This window comes from Euleptes europaea, chromosome 12 (assembly GCF_029931775.1).
Source record: "Euleptes europaea isolate rEulEur1 chromosome 12, rEulEur1.hap1, whole genome shotgun sequence".
In the NCBI taxonomy this organism is placed as follows: domain Eukaryota; kingdom Metazoa; phylum Chordata; class Lepidosauria; order Squamata; family Sphaerodactylidae; genus Euleptes; species Euleptes europaea.
Genome location: NC_079323.1, coordinates 44,656,073 through 44,675,137, shown reverse-complemented (window position 1 = coordinate 44,675,137; position 19,065 = coordinate 44,656,073). Strand labels below are relative to the sequence as shown.

Below are 19,065 nucleotides of genomic sequence, written 5' to 3'. Positions count from 1 at the left end.
CAAATGTCCACAGCACAAGCCTCTTGGAATTAAGGTTGTTCTGTCCTCTACCTGCTAATGAAATACTTTTTTAAACCCTTCTCAGGCAGCCAAGGGCAGTTTCCACTTACCCAGAATGTTACAGTTATCGAGGGGGAAACAGCAACATTGACCTGTAGGGTTGATCAAAATGATAACACTTCCCTCCAGTGGTCAAATCCAGCTCAACAGACCCTGTACTTCGATGACAAGAAAGGTGAATATACTTTCCACCTTCTTTTTATATATACTGTCAGTAATAAATAAGACCATTATTAGTTCAAATGTTGATTTGGTGTGACATCCCTTCCATGTTACCTGTTCCATATCATGATTTCCTAGACTTAAATCTAAAGACAGTTTACTTTTTTGCTAATTACAATTGTTAATTGTACCTTTGGAATCTTTCTAATAATCTCTAATGTTTTGCTTCTTGCTTTGAAGTTAGACATGTTTTAATTTTCCGTATACATCTAAATTTATTTAAATTTATTTAAAACATGTTTTCTGCAGATAAAGTTGTGAATAGTGTAGGTGAAGGTGAAGTAGTTGGGACTCCTGGAAGAATCTGAGTATACTGGCATTATGGCATACATGAATGGTCAGGATCCTGCAGGGTCAAAGATGTATGAGAAAGAAGAGTTTTGAGGCAGTCCAAAAATTGCTAACATTCCAGTCAAGGACAAACAATGGAAAGCATACAAAGGTATGATTGTGAGTCACGCATGAAAGTGAAAGAACAGATAAGTAGGGCTAAAAGACTGAGAATCAGGTGATGACTTTGGGGAAAGGGGGAGACAAACAACAATTATTTAAATTTTGGCTGGATTGCACTGCATTGCTTTCATGAGAAATGTCTCAACATCAAACAAAGGTATAACCCTGGAAAATAGCAGTGGGACAGTGAATATCAAATTACACATTACAAAGATGATAATTAGTTTGGTGCACCATTTAGATGCATCCAAATTTTATTTATATATAATTTAAACTGTGTACATTCTCATTGCTGCCCATCTGCTATTTTAAAATGGCATACAATGAAATGAAGGAGGGGAATCAGCTAGTTGTTGTTGTTGTTGTTTTAAGTTGAGAATTACTACTTAGTTTCTGCTCATGAACCAAGCTAATATTTTGATCCGTTCTTTGGATGACTTCTCAAATAGGTGCCACAGACTGCACTGGCACCAAAGGCAAACAATGCATTCTGTTGATTGTCAGATCATTTAAAAAATGCATCTGACTATACAAACCCGTAGATATAACAGACATTGAAGTTATCTGATCAGGAACTTGCTTCCCATATATGCTTGCTTAGCTATCATCTTCACCACAATATTCTCAGCACCCTAAGGCAAACTAATCTATTATCTTCACTGGGTGATTAACAACTCATTCCTGAGAGCTGCAGCAGCCAGGGACGGTGTGGCCACGGTGGTGCCACAGCGCCTCCAAAGAGATTTGGCCACTGCAGCAGCGGGGGGGGGGGGGAGGGCCTGTTTAAAAAGAAAAATAAAGAACAGGGGAGGAAAGCCCCACTGAAAACAGCAATGTTGCGCCAACAAAAAGCTGGCGCAGCACGGCTGTTGCTAAAGGGAGAGTTCAAAGCCTGAAAGGGGTTAGGAAGCTGCCTACCCGCAGCTCCACCCCCTGAAATGCCCTGGAAACACCCACCGGGTTGCCGTCATGAGAACTTGCATGGGCCAAAAAAATCAGCACATTCATAGAATAGTGCTGAATATTCAAGCTGGATACTGTTGCTGAAACTACTTTTCTTCCAGTCCACCTTTTTAAAAATGTGCCAGGCCCCATACAGGTAGTTCGATCTAACATCAAATTTATTGCCTATGGAGGTCCTACAAATTTTTTTCCCCAAAAATTTCCGGGTTTGATAAACCTGAACACACAAAATACCAATAAAAATAGATGCATACCCCTAGTGATCACTGCTGCCTCCTCTGTTGATCCTTTCCCTGCCTAGAGATATTACTGTGCTGCCTGTAAGAAAGCTGAAGAGTTTGCCTAAAGATGACAACCAGTTATTAAACATATTGTTTCCCCACCATGTATTGGAAATGGTGATGATGAGGAGAGGAAAATTATATTTTATGACCTTCAGCATCACAGCATAAAATGTAAAAACACTTAGGGTTGAAACCAAAATAAACCCTACAAATTGAAGGTAAAAACTAGCAAAGTATTTGGAAAGTTATACGTAAGGAACTGGAATGGACTAGTGGTTAACAAATTAATTTGGACGAGAAAAGGATAAGCTTCAAACATTCTCTGTCTCTCTCTGTCTCTCTCTCTCTCTCTCTCTCCCTCCAACTTTTCTGCTTGATTTCTAGTGCAATAATGGGGTTAATTTCACAGTATTTCTTTTTCCTATACCAATGCTATTCTGACAGTCACATTGAAGGTTTGATTATTTTAGTAGCTAAAATAATGTGTGTGTCTGTATGTGTGTAATGAGTTGGATCCATGTTACCGCAACGGGGAGTTAGTGAAAGTCCATCTTTTCAACAACTTCTTGCATTGTCTTAAAATTACTGCAGAGAGCCAGAGGAACATTGGGAGCACTCTTTAGTATGTCACTAGGGTCTGAAGCAAGAAGCGGGAATCAAATGAAATTGGCCCCTCTCCCTTGCATGCGCTGTGACTTCTTTCATTGAGATTGTTACACTTGTGAAAGAGTGAAGTGGAGTGATTTTTACCCTTTTTGCTGCAACCTCCATGTTGAAAATGAAGTAAATAAATAAATTGCTTCAATGAATTTCCTCTATTTACAGGAGCTTGGATATAGTTGATTTTTATGCCTTTTAACAAAAGTTTGAAAAACATTAACATTTGTCCAGTATTGGTAGCATTGGTAGCAGTATTGGTAGCATTTGTCCATATTGGTATTGATCAACAAAAAAGGAAAGATTTTTACCTTGGAAAACCATCCCCCAGTATAACTTTAGAAAAAATATTAATTTAAATAAACATGCATTTCAAATTTATGTAAGCTGGTTAGTGTCCGTACATTTTTCAATTATAATAAATTAATAGAATTACTCCCAGCTATATAATTTATTTTATTTCCATCAGACTCCCATGAGAAATGAACATTTTGTGCAGAAAATGGTGAAGCGTAGGAGGTCGTGTTATTTTGTACTGAAGTGTGGGTGGTTGCAGAAATTAAGGCTTTTACCTTTGCAACTAGCTAAATTGAGAATGAAGTTAATGCACTGGAATGTGATGAAGTGAAGCCATGATTTAGGTGATTGTACTAACATGCCCCTTTCATTTGGCTTTGTATTATGCATGATATGATTTTACCTTTTCTGTTTACTCTTTAGAAGAATAAAATACAATATCGTTCTTGATTATCCTGCCAGCCCAATTGTATTACAAACTATCACATTTATATTTTAACATATTATTTGAATGTTCTTTTGTTTGTGTGTATGTTTCTTTGGTGGAATCATTAGAAATGCTTTCGATAATGATAGTCTATGTATTATATGCTGAATTAATTGTGTGCCTGGGGCTACCTTCTGCATGATCTCAGGTAACCTACACCTGGTTCACAGACTGGAGGGAGAGCAGGAAAACAGGCAAATAATATATTTAAACTGTAATACCAAATATAGCATTTGGAGTATCCAGATAAAATGGGGAAAAATATGCAGATGACAAGGGGTCTACAACAAAACACTTTTGAACAGTAGTGGAAATTCCAAGCATGTGTCTGGTCATCTGAGTGCTTAACAAGTGTGAAGCTTGTGATTTGGAAATCTTAAGCCAAGTGCAATTTGATGCTAACAATTTGAAATACTTTTCTAGTTTAACAGAAGAGGAGAAGCTGAATATCTGTCAGTATTTGATTTTCTAAAAGAGAAAATGGGGCATATGTTAAAGCAAAAGTCACTATAGTTTTGATTACTTCAAAAAGTATGTACTCTCCAACCATGACAATTTTTTGAACACAGATTCAGGAAACTATTATGGGTGTGTTTAGACCTAGGTTATCTCAGAAATCCCAACATTGCCATTAGTTTATTGCATAGCACAGTTTTTGTGTAGAAACATGTCTTGGAATCTAAAATATAAAACTTCTCATGGTGTTTTTTTTTGGGGGGGGAATGACAACATGTAAATTGGGGGGAGGAACATTAACAATTTGAGATATGCCAACAATACTACATTACTGTCAGAAAACAGCGAAGACTTGAAACGACTACTGCCGAAAGTTAAAGGGGAAAGTGCCAAAGCAGGACTATAGCTGAACATCAAGAAGACAAAGTAATGACTACAGGAGAATTATTCAACTTTAAGATTGACAATGAGGAAATTGAAATTGTTGAAGACTTTCTATTCCTTGGATCCATCATCACCCAAAAGGGAGACTGCCCCCAAGAAATCAGAAGGAGATTGAGACTGGGAAGGGCAGCCTTGAAGGAGCTAAAAAAGATTCGTAAGTGTAAGGATGTGTCACTGGCAACCAATATCAAGTTAATTCATGCCATCATGTTCCCTATTATTATGTATGGGTGTGAAAGCTAGACAATGAAGAAAGCTGATAGGAAGAAAGTAGATTCCTTTGAAATGTGGTGTTGGAGGAGAGTGATATAGATACCCTGGACTGCCCAAAAAAAAAAAAAAAAAAAAAGGCAGTGGGTTATAGATCAAATTAAGCCTGAACTGACCCTAGAAGCTAAAATGAGTAAACGGAGGCAATCGTATTTTGGTCATATTATGAGAAGACAAGAGTCACTGGAAAAGACAGTCATGTTAGCAAAAAGTTGAAGGCAGCAGGAAAAGAGGAAGACCCAACAAGAGATGGATTGTCTCAAGGAGGCCACAGCCCTCAATTTGCAAGACCTGAGCAAGGCTGTTAAAGATTGGACATTTTGGAGGACGTCGATTCATAGGGTCGCCATGAGTCAAAAGTGACTTGATGGCACTTAACACAGACACATACACAACAACATGTAAGTTGAATATCCTTTTAGCAACCAACCACACTTCCCCAACACCCCCAACCCATTTAGGCATGGCTGGAAATAATAGTGTTTGGCCTGAAAATGTGTTTTTATGCATAACATGTAAATGCTCAACCAAAAGAGAAAAACCAAGTATAACAAATGCCACAAGTATATTGGTGTATAACAATAACCATAGAGTCCTAACAAACAAATATGAATGGATAATTCGGAGCGCAACACCCAAATAACATATATACAACAACCTAAAACAAAATTTTATATGTGTAATTAACATAAATAAGTCCAAAGTGGGGGGGATCACTGAACTCATTATTGAGAAACAAAGATGTAAATGTTGTGTGGAAGCCTTGCAAAAAGCAGAGGAAGAGATATCACAATCTTGTAAAGATGCTGACTCAACAGCGTATCTTCAGGAACAATAAATGAAAGCCAATTAAGGTGTGTAGAAAAGCCAAAGCAGTCCGCTTTAGGGAGATTTACAATGCTGTAACAAGATAGATACAGTACGGTGTTCTGGTAGACTGACCATTTCAAATCCAATATTTTCATCAGTTGTATGTCTCGTTGCTAAAGGAAATCAACTTGTCGTGAGCAGCAGGGATCTAGATACTGAACAGACACAGATCCCGGCTGAGTTGGTAACAGAGGCAGAGGTGGGGCCCTCTGTCTCCTCTGAAGTTGGCAGTTTGTCTCCATCGGAGACAGAAGTTCCCACTCCTCTCATGATTAACGATGAGGAGAGTCAGCCGGCAAGGATAGAAGATTCACCCCCACGGATAGATAGGCTTCGGGAAAGATTACGCAAAGACTTAGCTACCCATTGCAAGCAGGCACGGGAGTATAGATGGACACAAAGCCCTGAATACTGAGAGGAGCCAGGCTAGGTAATTGATGGGGCTAATGAGCACACTACCAGAGGGCCATATAATCCCAGGCTGTTGAAAGGTGTCTCCGTGGAAGCAATGATTCAGTTTCCGGACTGCTTCGCATCCACTTCGGCTTCTGACCCTCTCTCCGGCCGGCTTGAATTCCTCGAACTCTGACCCTCGGCTTGATTCACGACTCTTCTTCTGGACACGTCTGGACTCCTGTTTTGATCTCCACTGACTCGACCTTGGACCGCATGACTACCAAGCCTCCTAGCCCCGCCCGGGACCTGGCACACCTTAAACAATATCTAGAGTAGGAGGGCAGGTGGAAATATAAGACACCAATTACAGCAATAAACATACAAAATAATAGCAATATACAGAGACATATAATTCATAGATATCATCTCACCTTACTGGGGAAGTGTCTTCACATTCTCCCATGTTTTATGTATATTTTACATTTTATGCTGGCCTTCGGCTGTAATAATAAATGATGACATTCTCCCATGCCAACATGATATGGCTTCACAATTGTAAATTGACATATGTAAGAAGAGGACCAAGGATTTATCAAAGCGAGACATTCACGTGTAGCAGATACAGATCATGCTTCTCAAAGTTAAAGTGATATACACAGTGGATTATAAAAAACAGGAAAAATCAATTGATGTGTTCAGCCCCAAAGGGGGAACTGTATTGAAAGATGAATGAATATAGCCTCCTTTTGTAAGAGTAACTTCTCAACATTAATGTGATCAAATGGGTGGGTGGAAAGTTGCCAAATAATAAATAAGTATCTATGCTGTAATAGAACTGGCTAGTAGAAAGAACAGCACGAGGGGCTCTATCAATGTACAAACCATTAAACGTTATAAACTCTATATCCAATTTTATGGGTTGGAAAATATAGATCAAAGAATAACAATCACTCAACAATATGATTCCCTCAGTTACATATGTAAAAACAAAATAAGCAACAACCGTGAAATCAAACAGAGCCTAACCGGCTATAACCGAAAATTAAAACAGAAAGAGATGCACAATTTGGCCAGCCTGACCAGCTGTAACCTAAAATTAAAACAGAAAAAGATTCACAATTTGTCCAGGAGCCGCAAACTTGTGCATATAGGCTAAACTAACCTAAATGTGGCTGTAAACTGCCAAGGTAAATACCGCATGTCCCAAAAGAGTAGAGGAAGGTGGTCCGTCCATGGAACGCAGCCGCGCCTGGGGATCTTCTCGAAGGGAGACAGGGGGGGAGCAGCTCGGAATGGAAACTTGATTCGAAGGGTCGAATCAGGGCAAGAACATGGGGTCAATCTAGCGACACGTTTCAATAAGAGGCTTCATCAGCTTGCACAATTCTTGTAGTGCTTAACCCATGACTAAGGGAAATTGATTGTCCACAGGGCTATGCACTGGCATTTCTTCCCACCACCTCCTTGGTGCATGGAGAAATAAAGAATGGAAAATAGGTGTGCCCACCTTTCATCCCTGTCTTCCTTTACTCAATATAAAGCAAATTACTTGGAATCTTTACCTTGAAAACAGCACAGAGAGAAGATATCAAGGTGGGCATGGCACATCCCATTAGTCTTATTGCCCTGACATGCTAGATCTGTGCACACATAATGTGAAAGAAGGGAAGAACTAGGGTGCTGTTGCACTTGTTGGAGATGGATTGTTGGGCCCACTGCACTTGTCCTTTGCAAGGGGAAAATTTGTCTCCTAAACATTCTGTATTAATTGACTGTGAAGAAGAAAGAAAGAAAGAAAGAAAGAAAGAAAGAAAGAAAGAAAGAAAGAAAGAAAGAAAGAAAGAAAGAAAGAAAGAAAGAAAGAAAGAAAGAATTTATACTTGCATGATGTTTGACTAATTGCATTCTATACATTTTGTGGGGAAATCACAAACTCAAAACTGCTCAGGAATAACAAAAAAGGAGACATCTTTAGTGTTTTTCCCCCCTAACAGCATGATGAAAAGTTTCCCCCCCTTTATTCTTAATACAATGCTGGTCTAAAAATGAAGGATATGAGGTGAAAAGTGTAGAACATTGCTCTTTTGAGTTGAACCGTGGGGAATTTCTTTAAGATTTACAACTGTATTGGCTCATTGCTTAATCAAAGGGCAGAAAGATGTTCTCAGTGTGTGTTCGTTTTTCCTAATGAGATAGACTATTAACCTACCCCCCAAATGATATATATAAAGGATATATAAAGGGATGTTGTTGTTGTTTTCCTGGTCTGTTTTCAAATGCATTCTATTTTATGTCTTTATTTTCATTGACTATCTGCATCTTCTTGGGATTATTGGCTTTCAGCTTCTATACATAAATGCAGCTCCAGTTAGATGTGGATTTCTTTTTTTGCTCTATTTCTAATCATAGGAATATTTATAGTCTTCTTGGAGATTAGTGTGCTCACAGCACATGTCATCTTTCTTCTTGTTATTTCTTTATTGCTTCCAAACTGACAGGTTTTGCTGTCAGTCTCAGTTCTAAGGAATTCAGAGGGAAAAAGTATCTGTAGGATTAAAAATGTGATAGCCATGTTGTTGTCAGGTTGTAATGAAGGGATTGAGAGGTCCACATAAAAATCCTCCAAGTTTCACACAATTGTGAGATAATATTTTCTCATCAATAGGAAGTAAATTCATTTTATTGGGGGGGAAACCTGTTCTTGTTAATGTACACACTATTTTTGATTTTCATGAACATAATTTGTGCAAGGATAGACAAGAATCCTTGTATCTGTACTGGGAAAAAAAACAAGGAGAAAGATGGGAAGGATGGGAAATAATATATATATATATATATTGCTGGTAGACGAAATTTCATTCTAATCATGGAATATAATTACACTCATTTAGTTGTATTGCTGTTGGTTTCATTTTCTTCTTTTGTTAACTACCAGCAATAATTACAAAATGTTAATTTCTAACTAATCACAGCTCAGAAGATCAAAATCTGTATTTCCCCCCACCGTGAAGCAGAGATTAAGGTAAAATTTAATTCTTCAGTTTAAAACTGGAAACTGTTCTCTGTGTTGACACATGAGACTCCAATACTCTAGTATATTATTTTATTTGGGTACCTAATTATGCAGACATTTATTTGTCTAAACATGCATATGTTGCTTCTTAGTGTGTCTGAGTCCAGAAGCTGGCTAACAATAATCACATCAAAATAGATTATACAAATTAAGACATACAAAACACTCCTTGCCAGCAAAACAAAGCTAAGCAACACAGTAAAGCTAAGCAACTAAATAACCAAATAGATCAGACAGAGGCAAGTATTTTAAAAAAGTAGATGGAAGCAGCAGTATTGCAATAGTCTAATCTTCATGTAAGAATGTCATTAATTACTGTGACTAGCAGTGCCAACCTAAACACTTTCCTGGGATTAAGCCCTATGGAATAGTCCTGACTAGGATTCTGAGTAGACACACTTAGGACGGCAGGCACTGCAAGTCACCCTATTTCCAGGAAAGAATGCCAATGGTGAGGCAGTCTAACAGAGCAATCCTAAAAGTGTTATTCCATTCTACAAAATTTCATTTCAGTGGACTTGGACTGGAGTAACTGTGCATAGGATAGCAATGTAACAGCCCATTCCTGAGATTTTCGTGGCCGGAGGCAGCGTGGGCAAAGTGCTGCTGCAGCACCGCCAAAGCCGTTTCATGTCTGTGGAGAGAAATTTCCCTTTCCCTTCCTTTGGTCCTTTTACATTGGAATCTCTCTGCCTGCTACTCACCAAAGCAAAGCCAGAGAATGTGATAGGAAAGACAGACCTTTTACATGCAAGACACTCTTAAACAATACACCATGACGTATAACAGTGAACCATCCAGTTTATTAAACTTACAAGAGAAATATAAGGCAAAGAAAGAAGCAAATACTTTACTGAATATATAAGACAGAAATTAACATACCCACACACTAGTTGACATACAGACAAACAGTTACAGAGGCCTCTGGGTCACTTCCAAAGAGAGACAGAGATGGCAACCACTCAATGGGTCTGTGGTCTCTCCGTGGAAGGACGACGGGCTGGCATCTTGGAGGCTCTTTTATAGGCTAAACCAAGAGAGACAGAGTCTCAGAACGGCCCCTCCTTACAAATTTTCCCAGAGATGAGCTTTCCACAAATATGACTACTCTTTTTTGGAAATATCTTGTTCTCAAAACTAGTTACTCAGTTCCAGAGTCTCTGATACTGGTTATTCTATCCGTCGACCAGTGTACAAAAAACAATGTCGTAAGCAGACAACTTGCTGCCTGTTTTAAATGACCTTGTTACTCTAAACAATATTTCTTTTGGGCACCTAATGTGCTTTTTTGGTTGATTAGCTCTTTAGTAGTGCAATTTCCTATATCCTTTAAGGTCAGAGGCCTAGTTGAAGCTTGGGGTTAGCTAAAAGGCAGGTCTTCATATGGCTTTTACGCTACAGATTAATAAGCTACAGATTAATAAAATTAGTTCTTCTTAACCCACACTTTTTTGAAACTGTCCTGGATCCAGGTCATCCAGGGCCCATTGTTTCATGCCTAAGGCCTCGTTCCTTTCACTGTGCCCAAACGTTTTACCTGGAGACATAAACACCTGACAAACATAAACACAGTTTAGATGTTACAGCTGGAAGCAACATTCCTCCCAATCTGTAGGGTTGCCAGGTCCCTCTTCGCTACTGGTGGGAGGTTTTCGGGGCAGAGCCTGAGGAGGGTGGGATTTGGGATGGGGAGGGACTTCAATGCCATAGAGTCCAATTGCCAAAGCAGCCATTTTCACCAGGTAAACTGATCTCTATCGGCTAGAGATCAGTTGTAATAGCAGGAGATCTCCAGCGAGTGCCTGGAGGTTGGCAACCCTACTAATCTGCCCTCCCTTTACATGTTCACCGTAGAACACTGTCCAGATGCAATGGACAAAGAAGTAAGCCCACACTACTACTGGTAGAACTTAAAATGAATTATGTCAATAAATCAGTAGATTAATTGTCTCTGTTTAGTGAGACTAGGCATATACTGTAAGAGTTGTCTTCTACCCTGTCCTTCCCTAGCCTGTTTATATACCTAGCCAATATAATAAAATGTGCCTTGAATTTTACTGTAAAAGATAAACAAGGTGGTCTAATTAGCAATATTTAATGACACTTTAATACAGGTTGCAGAAATCGATTGGAGTAATTCAAGTAGAGTAGTGAAGATGCCAGTATGGTATAAACCTGAGCGGGTATTTAAAAATACCTGTTAGTGTCAGCTGTTGCAAGTGGTTTATTTGGAAAGGGAGGGAAAGTATGAATAATTAGTTCCTGCAAAGGTTTACCTGCAGCAGCAGTAGTATTGGCCTTGGTGTGTTTGGTTTGAGGTGTTTGATTTACTGAGGTATTTTCATATGATGCAAGCCACCCCGAGGCCTCGTTGGAATCATGTGGTAGAAGTAAATATTAAAAAGAAATCTGAATGTACCACAGAAACATTTTATGACATCCTGTTTGAATGCAAGCAGCGTTTATACTAAATGCATTTAATTGTTTTTTGTTTAGTTCACAAACAGTAATAGGGGTACGTAAACATAACTCAGTATTTTTGTCATCCACGCTGTCTCTAGTTGCAGTCTCATTATCATTTCAAAACAGGACTGCACCTTTGGTATGGGTAGACAATTTATGAAGATTTGCAGTGCAGTGCTATGCAGAGTTGCTTGGATCGAAGCCCATTGATAAACACATTGATTAGGTCAATCAATTAGGTTGGTCCCTTATTCTTCAGTGCCAGAAATCAGTATATCAGTAATTGGCTCCTGGAATGCTGAGAATTTTAACACAAACACAAATGCAAGCTGAATTTATCTTGATGAAATGCCTTGCTTTCCTGCAAGTCAGACCTCCTTGCCTGCTCAACTCAATTTTGCTGTTTGGTCTCTAGCTCAAATGGTGAGCACTTTTGCAGCTGTGCAGCAGCTAGTGCTGCAGTCATGGCTCAGTTGTACCTTGTGAGATAAGTTTTGTTTATTTGTGTGTTGCATCTTCCACACTTAGCACCTGCACAGATCAGTGAACACCCCTTCCCCCTCCCAGAATTGTAGCCTGGCCATTAAAATTAATCAATAGGGTTGGCAACCTCCAGGTGGTGGCTGGAGATCTTCCACTATTACAACTGAACTCCAGGTGACAGAGATCAGTTCACCTGGAGAAAATGGCTGTTTGGGCAGGTAGACTCTATAGCATTATACTCTGTTGAAGTCCCTCCCCTTTATAAACCCCGCCCTCCTCAGCTCCACTGTCAAAATCTCCAGGTATTTCCCAATCTGGAGTTGGCAATCCAATAATCAGATCACTCAAAGTTTGCCCCCTCATTGCACCTACACAGTAGATATATCACTTAAATGATTTATAGTGGATAGTTTGCCTGCTTTGGGGGCCTGCACAGATGGCATATATTGAGATTGCAGTATTTAACCGGGAGCCTTGCAAGTCATATTGTCATAGTAAGACACCAAAGGAATAAGCCTTAACACATTTTTACCCTTCTTTTAATGTACCTTTTGAGTTGGAGGTGATGGCAGAGGCAGGGAAGGCAACAGCTGCAAGAAAACAGCTTGTAATTGGGGATGTTATATATCCCACACAACCTGGACTTGTTTTAGCTGTTCACATGCAGAGAAACCGCCTGGAAAAAATTTTAACTTCTGTGCTCACTGTATGTGATGAGGACACTTGAACCTCCCTAGTTGGCTGCAGAGTATGGGAGGCTAGATGAAAAGGAACTCTTGAGATAGTGCGAGTTCTGAATTGTGCTTTGGGAAAAGGATGCAAAGTAGTTGGAACCCACTTTCTACCTTGAAATGCCCTGGTAGGCACCACCATTATCCCAAATGTCAGTTATTAATTAATGGTTATCATAACATAACAATGACATGTTCTCTTTAATTGATGAGTCATACACAAGACCCAGGAGTCTCTTTCCAGCTTTATATATTAAGACCCCCTTTCTGTAAAAGCACTTCAGTACTGCATGTCAATCCTTTTGTCTTTTGAGGTAATGACTTGAATCTTATTCAGAGAGTGTCACCCAGTGCATAATTATCTTAGCGTTACTATTCAAAACCAGAATGTGGTTGATTTCGTTTAACTTGACAGCCATGTTTCTTTGGCTCAATAAATGTTATCAGGCATTCTTTGGCTGCTCCTATTTCATCAGCTTTAATTAGTTTTTGATTGCTGTTAATTTCACAGCCTTTCTGTTTAATAAATTGCATCAAAAACACTTTAGTTTTTGTTGCATCAACTTTAATTAGTTTTGTGCTTTGGTTACTCTATTTTACTTGGCGTTTTTGAAGGAAAGGTCCTCTCCCCTTTAGCAGCTTAGTCCATATACATCAGTGCAGGTTTATGATGCCAATAATTCTCAAGGTGTTTGTTGAGTTATCTTATGATAACATTTTTCATCAGTTCTATGTTGGTCTTCTGATAGTTGAAACTCACCCAGAACATGGGATTACTGCCACTATATGGGGCAATTGCTTGGTAGTTAGTGAAGGCTATAATGCACAGAGATTTTGGAAAAAAATATGAAGGCTAAGACTGAAGTATGAATTAATTGTAGTTTTTTAAGAACTAGCATCAGAATTGCTATTTTCCCCTGTCACAGTCTCTGTGTCCTTGTCTGCTACATGGCAGACAGGCATTCAGCTGGTCTTTTTCAATCCTAGCATCTCCATGTCACACAAAGTTTCACCATTGCTCACTTCATAGCTGTTGAAATACTGATAAAGTATCAGGGAAAAGATGGCAATGCTTTGAATTTTAAGAGACCACCCCGCTTAAGATTATGCCAATATTCTAAAGATCTAAGTAGGAACATTCAATGTCCAGGACAATCAGGTGCCTATTATTATTCCAGCATTTAGGGGGCGGGGAGGGATCTTTGTGGATTTGGAAGTCTTTTCTTCTTCCTTTCTTTCTAGGGATGTGTGTAATGATATCTTCTTTTTTTCCAGTCTTAATAAATACTGTTTCTTTACTCCTTAAAGTTGTCATTTAACTTAGTTTACAAAATCTACAGAATCACAAAGGGTGTGTGTGTGTGTGATGGCAATGAATATGTAGGCATTTTCTATTCCTTTTGTATTCATCACCCCTATCATTTTATGTGAATGTCTGTATGCAAACAACAATGAAGTGGTGGTTGTCATCTATTGTTTATTCTGTCTCGGTTGCCCAGTTGCTTCAGTCTCAAATGAAAGCAAAGCTGTGGTAGCAAAACCTGACAGAGTCACTGTTGCCTCTAGCATTTTCTTTTTATAAATGAGGAACAAAAGGTGGCAGGTACAGTTGCATTGTAAAGCTTCTGTGCTGACCTCTACCAAACCTTAAAAAAAAAAAAAATTGTAATAAATGCATCACCAATGTAAAAACTATTCCTCCTCCTGACCTCCATGTGCACAGATTAACCCCAACTGTGTAGCCTTTTTTCATACACGAGATTGCCAAGATGCATCACAAGACATTCCAAACCTAGTCTTTACTGGGTGGTGCCATTAATTTATCCATATTTCTCTATTTTGTCATATCTAACACTTAGCTGTGCAAGTGTTTCCATAAAAAGTGATAGAATTAGCTTGGAATGGTTAATAGTCTCTGCTCATATACGTTGCCTGCCAATTTCTAGAGGTCATTAAGAACATAAGAAAAGCCATGCTGGATCAAACCAAAGCCCATCAAGTCCAGGCGCTCTGTTTACGCAGTGGCCAACCACTGTGAACAGACTGCTGGACTTGATGGGCCTCATAATTCTTATATAATAAAGGATGGTCCTAGAAAAATGTCTAGCCGGCCAAGTATATCAATCAGAGACAAAAAAAATAAAAGAATAAATAGATTTTTTGGGGTGGAGGGGGAGTCACAGAATACTGTCTCAGTCCCAGTCCTAAAATAGGGGCTAGAGTTCAACAAATCCACTGAGTAGGATTTTGAGTAGACCTGTTTAAGATTTTTTTTAATAGGTGCTAATTTCTTGCTTATCCCACCCCTTGCAGAAGTTAATTATTTCAGCTACACAATTGTAATTTTCTGCCATGTTTCATTCTGCATTCACCTATTTTAGATTTTATTTTAATCCACTTTGCCCATCTATAAACAGCTGGGCATGGTCTTGATTGACTTTTTTTGTAAATTCCCCCCAAAAACCCTGTTAATATAAATGTATCGTCCAATAGATATATCATAAAAATTATGCTTGAATTTATTTTATTTCATTTATACCCCACCTTTCCAACCAACAAAATAAGGTTCCCCCCCCCCTTTTTTTTAGCCTCTACTAGACTCATGTTTTATTATTCTAGCTGGAGGGGAGGAACAAGGCCATGATGGTACAAAGGAGGGCACATGTGTTTAAGGGTGCCCTCCAGGAAAAAGGCAGAATGAACAAGATCAAGATATCCTATTTATTTATTTAAAGCATTTCTATGCCACTTTTTTAACCAGCTGTGTCCTCAAGGTGACAAATATTAAAACATGTCAAATATTAAAAACAAAATTTAAAATACAAATATATAATATTAAAAACAATTCAACAAAAGACATAAAACATACGTACAGGATAGGAAGGTTAAAAGAGTTATGGCTCATTTTTGAGGATGGGGGGCGATTGGGTTTAGAAGGTGGCGGGGGCAGTTCCGTCGACAACTGAGTGGCGCAGAGCTGCACGTGGCATCACAGGCTATCTGGGACGTACGCCTGAAAGAGACATGTGGTGCCGGCATGGGGAGGGGGGCATTCCCAGGGGTGGAGCTGATGTTAGTCAGCTTCCACAGCCTCTCCAGGTGGGGAACGCCCCCTCCAGAAACAGCAATGCTGCGCCAGGTTTTTCCTGCCACATCCTCACTGTTTGCAATGGGGGGAAATGCCCCATTTTTAAAAGGCTTTTTGCAGCCTTTTGGAGGCCGGGGAACTTCTTTGGAGGCATTGTGGCAGTGCCTCGGCAACACTGTCCCTGGCTGCCGAAAGGCTAGGGAATGGGCTGCTAGTGAGGGAATGCCACAAAAGCAAGTAAGTCTTCACCCTTTGGTAGAATGCAAGGATAGAGGAAGACAGAGGAATTTCCCTGGGGAGGGAGTTCCAAAGTTTAGGTGTTACAGCCAAGAAGGCTCCTTCTTGGGTTGCCATCAACTAACCTCAAATGGCAGGGGCACTTGAAGTAGGGCCTCTGAAGTTGAATGGAGAAGTCAGGTAGGTTTATATGAGAGTATAGGGTTTTTAAGGTCAATACTAGCTCCTTGAATTGGGCCCAGAAACAAATTGGGAGTCAGTATAGATAGATAGAGAATTGAGTGATGTGGTCCCTATGACCCACTCAAGTTAACAGCATTCTATACATTCTGAAGCTTCCAAACAGTCTTCAAGTGCAGTCCCATATCAATGTACAGTACACTTCTGTAATCTAATCTAGATATAACCAAGACATGCACCACAGTTGCAAAATCTTTTCTGCTGGCTCAGCAGCCAAAGCTGGTAAAAAACTCTGAAGGCTAATTAACATCGTAAGGAATGGAATACCATATATTATCAACTATAGAGAGCAATCTGAAGCAGGTCTACTTAGAACTCCTCCTCAGGTCTATTCAGTGGGTCTTACTTCTAGGAAAGTGTACACTGATAATGAGTGATAAATCTGAAGTCCTTGTTAAGACCGGAGGGGGATATGGTCTTATCTAGGGATCTGGGCAATGCCAGGAAAGCCAACCTAAGTGGTGGAAAAGTCAGCAGGTGGCAACAAAAAGGTAGTTGGCGCATAGAAATATGTGGGACGGCATGATCCTTCAGATATGTGGGCCTATCATGATCCCTCTTGGGTACACTGAGGGAGAGAGAGAGAGAGAGACTACTTGTCAAAATGTTTGATAGTTTTTAATTTTTCTCCTTCTTAGTCCCCTTTTTCTTATTTTACTTCAGAAGAAATGAGACACCAGAGTCTTTTTTTCAAGTTAACAAACAACTAACAGAGATTTATTGAACACTGTACAAGGGATGGATTTGGAGGGGAAATGATGGTTAGGAAAAGCCTAGAACCAGAGCTAATTTTTAAGGTTCACTTCAGAGAAGGCATAGATCTTAGATGGCTTAGATGGTATAGAATCACAGTTCTGAACTTAAGTTCACAAATTCAGTTCCCATAATTTCTTATAGATGTTACTATTCAGACTCTGCTGCCTAGCTATCAGGAAAGGTAGAGATTAAACAACTTCTCTTCCCCAGAGAACACAAAAGTATGGAGATTTCTTCTCAGATCTCTCTTCCTGTTCTCACTATAGAATAGGGTTGCCAGGTGCAGGGCTCCAGGGCTGTGGTTGGGTGCAGGCGGGCACATGCGATGGTGGCACTTTCGGTTTTACTTCTGGAAGTGCCGCATCACCGTGGCGGCTTTTGCAGTCACACTTTTAGCCCTACCCCCTAAAACCTCCTGCTGATTGGGAGGGGGGACCTGGCAAGCCTACTACAGAACTATCCCACTCCAGTGGCAGTAATCCCTTATCAAAACCCTGTATCTGGAATATCTCCTTCTCAGAGTCTATTCCCTTTAGTGACCTGAGAAAGGGACCTTTCCTCCCAATCTCTGCTTGTCACTCCACAGGATTTGTTTTACAACAGTTTAAGCAAGTCTGAAACCTCAGGTTCTCAGAGTCAAACACAGCTTCTAATCACACAGGTTACCAAAACCAGAATAAATCCCTTTCTTCAGACCCAAGAGAGTGAGTTCCTTAGCTCCGCCTACCCCCTTTCTCTGAGCTTCTCTTAAATAGTAACCCTTTGTCTGTCACAGAGCCCCAGGCCATGAAGGATTTTAAAGGTCAGAAACAAACTAGCCGCCAATGTAGCTCTGTCAAAATGGGCAACATGTGCTCCCATCAGTTATCCACCTGATGATGATTGAGCTGCTGTATTCTGGACTGGCTACAGTTTCCGAGTTGTCTTCAAGGGCAGCCTAATGTAGAGCATGTTACAGTAATACAGCTGTAAGTTGACAAAAGCATGGATGCTTTTGTGGTTAGACACCAAAGTCTAAGAAAAGAGAAACTTGGTGAGCTACATGCAGCTTTGTCAATCTGCATTTAAAACAGCAAAGGTCCATCAGCACCTCCAAGCTCTTAACATGCTCTGAAAAAGCAACCTCCACTTCACCCATGAACAAGTGGATTCAATTATCATTTCCAACCAGCATTACCTCTGTCTTGCCTGGATCCAACTTTAGTTTCTTTTGCTTAGTCGCTTAACTTCAGCCTGAAGACACTGGTTCAGAACCAAGACAGATACAGTTGGAGGCTTGTATAATGAAATACAGAGCTGGGTATCATCTAAATATTGATACCATCCACCCCCGAAGCTCTGGACAATCTTATTCAGTGTCCTGAAAAGTCCCACCCAGCAGTTTATGGTCCTCCAGTCAGACAGAACTATTAAAGGACTACTTCCTTAATGCCACCTCCATATTCCAACCAGCAGATAATAATAGAGTGGACAACTGTGTCAAAGATCACTGAAAGATGATCTTTCTGTACCAACTGTAGTTTCTGGACAGTCTTCAAGGACATAAAGCAGATTACAGGAACTGATTTGCTTAGATGTTACCAGCGCATGCACCACAGTGGCAAGCTCTTTCAAGCCCAAGAAGGGCCGCAGCTAGCTCATCAGCTGAAGCTGGAGAAAGGTCTCCCTGGTCACTGCTGCCACCTGTTTATCCAACAGGAGGCTCAATTCCAGCAGCACCCCCAAAACTTTGAACCTGCTCCTTCAGGCAGAGAGCAACCCTGTCCAGAACAAAAGGTATCCCATTCCCTGCATCAAACTTTCCCCCCACCAGCAGCACCTCCATTTTGTTGGGGTGAAGTTCCATTTTGTTAGCCCTTATCCATTCCCAAACTACCTTCAGGCTCCTGTTTAGGATTTCCACATTCTCCCTGGGATCTTTTGGAAAGATGAGATGGAGCTGAGTGTAATCTGCATATTGGTGGCAACTCAGCCCAAATCCAGGGATGACCTCTCCCAGCAGCTTTAAGTTGATGCTAAAAGCAAGGGGGGACAAGATGGAACCTTGTTGGACTCTGTAGGCCAGGGGCCAAGGGGCAGAGCAGCATTCTCCCAGCACCACACTCAAAAACCTAACTTTGAGGTAGTATTAGAAC

General features: G+C 40.1%; 1 protein-coding gene across 3 annotated transcripts in view; it reads left to right on the top strand.

The window, feature by feature from the left end:
* CADM2 (cell adhesion molecule 2) overlaps positions 1-19,065 on the top strand; it is a 537,284-nt gene that overhangs the window by 307,824 nt on the left and 210,395 nt on the right. For all 3 annotated transcript variants that reach the window (XM_056858351.1, XM_056858350.1, XM_056858352.1), the window contains one exon: positions 86-235. In XM_056858351.1, the coding sequence (XP_056714329.1) occupies positions 86-235 (150 nt within the window). The remainder of the gene's footprint in view (positions 1-85; positions 236-19,065) is intronic.